General features: G+C 39.4%; 1 protein-coding gene across 1 annotated transcript; it reads left to right on the top strand.

The window, feature by feature from the left end:
• Window positions 1-359: 359 nt before the first annotated feature.
• On the top strand, window positions 360-6,464 carry LOC107572291 (cyclin-dependent kinase 11B-like). The gene is made up of 4 exons (XM_016258713.1): window positions 360-493; window positions 2,527-2,675; window positions 5,592-5,781; window positions 5,989-6,464. The coding sequence occupies exons 1-4, from the start codon at window positions 398-400 to the stop codon at window positions 6,079-6,081; spliced, it is 528 nt and encodes a 175-aa protein (XP_016114199.1). The 5' UTR covers window positions 360-397; the 3' UTR covers window positions 6,082-6,464.
• The last annotated feature ends 565 nt before the right edge of the window (window positions 6,465-7,029 follow it).

Here is a 7,029-nt window from a genome sequence, read left to right as displayed (position 1 = left end):
TGCTTGTTTTCTATAAAAAAGACCTCTAACACTAGCTTTCTCTATTCTTTTTTTTTTTTATTCTGTCTATCGGTTTTCTTTTTATCTATTATATAATAATAAAAAAAAAACCTTGCTACGTGTACTGCGTTAGGCTAACCGAGACTTGTCATGGCACTTGCATATGGTTGCTCTTTTGTTGATTCTGATTGCTTCCATTGTCCTCATTTGTAAGTCGCTGTGGATAAAAGCATCTGCTGAATGTCTAAATGTGATGTAAATCTGGTGATAATGGACGGTTGGTCTTGCTCATGCTCTGTTGAAGATGTTGCTCACTGGGCAGTGTTTTGCAGTCATGTCCGCTTGTTTGAGTCACGCTCGTGTTTCCTCCTCTCAGGAATACTCCACAGCTGTGGACATGTGGTCGGTCGGCTGTATATTTGGAGAACTCCTCACACAGAAACCTTTATTCCCTGGCAAATCTGAGATTGATCAAATCAACAAAGTTTTTAAGGTATGCTTCATCACATCCTGAATGTCTGAAGACATTTTTTTTTATTCATTCTGATAAGCAATATTAGCAGCTCATCAGGAGGAATCACTTAACATAAGTGCACATAAATGCATTGCTCATTTACAGATCTTTCCATAGATTTTGGAGCAGAAATATCCATGTATCTATTCCATTATAGCTGCAAACACGAAATGCTGTCCATCTTGTATAGTATGCCATATATCGAATTAGTGCAGCCCAAACCTACTGTTTAATGGGTGGCCAGATGGTGCAGTATATACAGTTATTGAATGCTTGAACCTAAGAGTGAATTCATTTTAAAGTGATGAGTTTAGCTGTATGCAGATGGATAATCGATAATGTCTTGTCAGTGTCAGTGAGGACTGTGGTATCGATCGACACAGTTTTTTGACCTGATAAAGCCCAGTGCTGGCATGAACCAATCAAAACTACTCCTGTGAGAAACTTGTTTTATTCTGGTGATACTTTTGAAAGGGTTTTTAATCAAGTAAATCCAAAGTTTTTTTTTTTTTTTGAGAAAATGACTCCTAAACATCTTAGTTTTAATATGAATAACTAAACCTGGCTCTCACCAGGAACATAGCCATAGAAGCTGGTGGTGTTAAAAAGAGAAAAAAAAATTCACTGCCGAAATTATGCAAAATGATATCCAGCCTAATAGTGTTCGTTTACACTAGCAAAAAAACGTGCTAGTTTTTTTTTTTTTTACTCTCATGCAACAGATCAGATATCGTTGCATATGTGTAAACACAATAATTTGCACAAGATCCATTGTTTTAGGATCCGTCCTGAGCCGTTTCCAAATGTGGTTTTACATCCGATCTGGACACATGTATACATTTCCCGCTGGAATTCCAGGACATCACAATCCCAGGGCGACACGTTTTGCCCACAAAGATAACTTCTTTTTTTTTTTTAAATGCCAAATTATGAACCCGATGTTGCTTGTATGCACTCGTACAAAAACTCTGCTTCTTAATTTAGGTGGAAACTTTATATAGATGAGCGATTGCGCACACAGAAACATTCAGGAGCACAGAAACTTGTTTTGAGCCACTGTCTCTTGATTTTTATAAATGAAATATCTTTGCTACTAAAAGCTACATTATATTTTTCAGCAAGGTGATCATGTCGCTGTTTTTTAATTAAACTCGAAGTTTCACTATAGAGAGGCTGCACAGACAGGTAATGCACATTCATCTCTTGCTCCGATTCATTCAAATAAATGTCATCTTACTACATTCATTTATTTCACTTCAGAATTCTAGATCTAATAACCTGTAGATCCAATAACTTACCTGATTTTGTGCTCCACACTTTAATGACAGCTTTAACTTGTCCATGCTGGTGAGTGATGACTGTATAAGTGGGATAATCACAGCTGGTGTGCGTCAAAGAATCATCGAACGGGAATTATGCAGAATTTATTGGTGATCTCTTTGTAAAATCACAAAGCAATTACCAATAAAGTCATTGTAGTTTGGGTGGGGATTCATGTAAAGAACAGTTGGTCAAGTGAATTCACTGTTGACTCTGAAAGGGCCAAAACACATTAGGTGGACTTCCAATTTACAGTACTGCTTATGAAGCCTTGGGAGCTGAAACACAATAATGGGAAGAGGTGTTAAATTTCCAACACACGCTGTGAGCGTTTGATCCGTAACAACAGACTGGGCCCGCTGACCAATCGGAGCAGAGTTTTTCAGAAAAGCAGGGTGAAAAGAGGCACTGCAGCAATGTACACCGAGACAAATCATGTAAATGTGTTCTTGCAGACCATAAATAGAATAATGAACTTGTAAAGTAGTATAATATGGTCCTTTTAAACATTGAATGGTACATGACATGGCCTTAAACCTTGTTTTTGATTTTTCACATGTTCACAGTCTCTCTTCCTGTGTGTGTGTGTGTGTGTGTGTGTGTGTGTGTGTGTGTGGAATGTCCCCATAAAACATGGCTTTTAAACAGTTAATGTACTGTGGGAGCTGACATGTGTGTGTGTGTGTGTGTAGGACTTGGGCTCTCCCAGTGAGAAGATCTGGCCGGGATACAGCGAGATGCCTGCGGTGAAGAAGATGACTTTCACAGAATATCCCTACAATAACCTGCGCAAGCGCTTCGGAGCACTGCTGTCCGACCAGGGCTTTGACCTCATGAACAAGTAAGAGCGCACACAGTGATTTTAATTCAGTTTTATATTTACCAGAAATATTTCTGTTTTTAATTACATATAAAGTTTTCTTAACCAGTTCAATTTGCAAGAAGCCGGTAATCAAACCTTTATAATGTAATGCACTTTTGCTTGAATACGGTTTTATATGATGCAAAACATTTCCTGATAGGTTAGTGTCACAGTGTAAGACTGTCACAGGTCATTGTGAGCAGCTCATCTCTGTCATCCAGCGAGCTAATATTACACTGGTGATAAATGCGCTGAATTGTAGAATATTTCACAGAAAATCAAACCTTTGCGAGGTGTGAAAGCATGAGTGGCAGTTGAGCATCAAGTGGCCGTCCTGTTATCTGGCCTGAAACTCATTATGCACAGACAAAAAGTGCCTGTGTTTTGGTTGCCGTTGTTTTTCTGAAGTACTGCATCAGTGCAGACACAGCTGCTTCACATTATGAAACACTGGAGTTAAAAACAAAAGGCTCAGAACAGTGATATGTTATAAATGTGATTGGAAGTGTTTGAAGGTGTTGTGAAGTACCAGTAAATGCGTCCCTGTGACCACATGTGTCTTTTATGAGGGTTAGGCACCAAATAGGATCACGTGACTTTTATGTAATGGTATTATGTAAAATATAAATAAAATATTGTTTAATAATTTTTTTAACTGCAGTTGGTTGGACAGACACATTTAACATTTGTTCTGGAAACCTGAAGCATTTCTGGATCTTTACAAACCTTGTCATTGAGCCTGTGGAACATCAGCAGCAATGTGATCGAGCGTGAATCATTCATTTGGAAATAAACCGCCATCGATCTGAACGTCGCTATGAGATGTTTGTTCATTTTCAGATGTCTCTGACTTTCAGTTTCTTTCTCAAGTTGAAATCTCTGAAGGGGTTCTTGTTTCCAGAGTTTAAGAGGCCCTGATGTAAGGGATGCTAATGCACACAGACGGCCCTGAAAGGTCACGTCCCATCACAGCCTGACTGCAAATACCACATTCATATGAGAGAGCAGCGGAGGGAATGGGACACCGAGAGGAGTAGAAAGACTTTTAAGATCTGGAGAAATGCAGCATTGCATCAGTGTCTCAGCAATGCATGCTCTGCAGTGAATGGGTGCCGTCAGAATGAGAGTCCAAACAGCTGATAAAAACATCACAATAATCCACAGCACTCCAGTCCATCAGTGAACATCTGGAGAAGACAAAAGCTGAAACAAATCCAGCATTAAGACGCTTTTAACTAAAATACCAGTCCATAATCCATAATAACGCTTGCTCCAGTGAAAAAGTGTTCTGGTCTGAATCAGGAGAGAAACCTGCACAGATCAAGCAGCGTTTACAAGGGGACATCGCTGTAACGGAGATAATGAAAATATCCGAAGACTGATATAAAATTAATTTTAAAAGTATGACATGAAAGCATGAACACATGATTAGAACACTTAGATTATGATTATGCCCGTTCTATGACACATCCTATGATATTGATGAGGGCCCGTATTCACAAAACATTTTATCTTACCACTAAGAGTTCTCCTAAATAGCAGTAAAAGTTTTTAGCTAGGAGTTTTCTCTTAAACCCTATTCACAAAGCTGCTGAGACAAACTTGTACTAAGCAATAGAGAGAAGTCTTAAGCTCAGATTAAGGGGGCGGGGTTTACCTCGTTGCTATGGATGAGGTCAGCATGATTATTAACGATGCACACAGTGATTGGCTGATAGTCTCTGTCAGAGATTTATTCATAGAAATATTGTAGAGCGCAATATTATGTTGCCATATTCAAATAAAGGTTAAAAAATTAAAAAGTTAATTGCCACATCCAAATAATTCAAAACGTTAAAACATTCAAATTTTAAAATGCATGCTAAAGGTCATTGCACGCTGAGTCCGAAATTTTCACACGTTAAAAAATAAATGACCTCATGTTGTGTCAATCACGTTTACACACTGCCTCCGAAACTTTCATCCGTCATAAAAAAATGTAAAAAGATTTTCTACTTTTTGCCTGAAGACGTTTTGTGAATATGGGCCCAGATAACATAACATAGACGTAACATTACAACTTGTATCTGCACAAAAGGATGCAAATGCCAGTGAACTTTGTTATGCGCTATAGCGAGAGAGAGAGAGAGCTCCCTCTATGATGCACTTTCATTACAGCGCGCTGAAACACGGGCAATGAAAGCAGACAGAATTTATTATAGATTTCACATTCCGTAAAGTTCTCATTATAATGCTATGTTTATGGCAGATTTGTGCTATATTTTCATATACATTATCTAGTGATTCCTGAAATTGCCTGCGCGTTTTCGAAGCCATACAAAGTACAAAAACAATTGTAATTGAAGTATGCCTACTGTTGAACAAATATGATGGGAAAAAAGCACTGCTGCATTATTATAACATCAGTCTTTAAAAAAAAAAAAGAAACATCTAATGCAATATGACCATCTCAAATAACTCCGTCAATGATCGGGCAGTGCATTTTAGCATGAAACTAAACACTGGTAATATGCAGCGCATTCAGCATGTTAATAATAAATGTTAATATCTCAACGCATCCTATGTTAGATTAATCAGATATGCATGTTGCTAACCCAGACATCACTGTGTGACTTTGAAGTCATGCTTCTCTCTTTTCTCATGTCTATGCTTTGGACCGCATGCTGTGGCCAGCTAAACAATCAGCGCTCAGGGTGCCGCCCAAAGTGCTGCTATAAACAATCAGGAAAAAAAGATCAATCGTCGCTGTCACAGCCGAGTACTCGCTCACTGTTGCACATCCCTAGACCCTTTAACCTCACACCTTCGATTACAGTTCCTGCAGTGACACGAGACATTGACTGACAGCAGCGGTTTTCACATCAGTTTTTCTTACATGTCTGCTTTCTGTCTCAGGTTTCTGACGTACTGCCCTGCCAAGCGGATCAGTGCCGATGAGGCACTTAAACACGAGTATTTCCGGGAGTCGCCGCTCCCCATCGAGCCCTCCATGTTCCCCACATGGCCGGCCAAGAGCGAACAGCAACGGGTGAAGAGAGGAACGAGCCCGCGACCGCCGGAGGGAGGACAGGACTTCAGCCAGCTGGTACAGAAACTCTTTCAACGTGAAATCAAAACCAACTCTGCAGCCTTGAATGCATGTTCCTGAATGATTGAGCAGTGTGTTATTGACTTTATTCATCTTGACCTTGGTCTCTGTTGACCAAGAAGGAGGATCAATTCAGCTGCTCTTTGTCTTCCTAAAACTCCTGGTTATTGTTTCTCATTCTCATCTTTCTGTTGTTCTCTTCAGGGTGATGATGATCTTAAAGATACTGGTTTCCATTTGACCACTGCTAACCAGGGCGCCTCCAAAGCCGGTCCAGGATTCAGCTTGAAGTTCTGAGCTCCAGCGGCCACCAGGCTTTCTTTGCGTATGTGTGACACGATGCTGAGACTCATTTAGAGAACGAGCATCAGAGAGCAGTTCGCTGAACCTCACTGGGACACACAGACTCTGGGGAACAGTTTTTATTTTACGAGCACAGAGGACCTCCATGAAGTTCAAGTGCTTTAAATTCCTCACGTTCATCTGAAATATAATGCGTTGGTTTGTTTTGCTTGGTTTCCTTGTTCTTTTGTCCAATCTAAAAACAAGCAGCAGATCAGCATTTTCAGACCTCTTTTATTTTTTCCTCTTCATTTGCAGTTGTAGTTGGGAGTAAGATGTTGAAAACCAATTTTAGTGACATCAAATGAATATTAAAATAAATCCATTTTAAAAACGTTGATACCATGGTATGTCTGAATACTAGATTCTGGTTGGCTGGAAGTTGTGCATTAAAGTCAGTGAATGCACAAACTGTTTGTAGTGATTTTACTTTTGCCCACCCAGGGAGGGGAGATAATGTAGTGATGGGTACTAACGTCACCGATGCCACTTTAGGTATGGTTATAAGTAGGGCTGCACGATAAATCGAAATTAAATCGCGATTAGGCAAAAGCTGTGATTGCCATGCGCATCTTGTCAGTGAAGCACGGTTCTGTGATCAGTAGTAAATCTCCATCCGAAGGCCACAGAAACTCAAAATACGCCCCACAGAAGAAACCCAGGAAATCACTATAGTGGTAGCTGAATAAACACAAGATTTAACTGCTTCCATTGATTCAGCGTGACTAATAAACACACGACTACGACAATATATGGTTTATCTTGGTTCTTATTATTATAATTTTCATTATAATAAAGTATATAATAATGCAATGCTAATCGACATAGCCTTTATCACTGCTTAGAATAATATGAAATATGTTGCATGCCTTATTCTGTGTAAGAAGCCATATAATCTCACAG

This window comes from Sinocyclocheilus grahami, unplaced genomic scaffold (genome assembly GCF_001515645.1).
Source record: "Sinocyclocheilus grahami isolate Dianchi unplaced genomic scaffold, SAMN03320097.WGS_v1.1 scaffold1731.1, whole genome shotgun sequence".
Classification (NCBI taxonomy): domain Eukaryota; kingdom Metazoa; phylum Chordata; class Actinopteri; order Cypriniformes; family Cyprinidae; genus Sinocyclocheilus; species Sinocyclocheilus grahami.
This window is presented reverse-complemented; position numbering and strand designations above follow the sequence as displayed.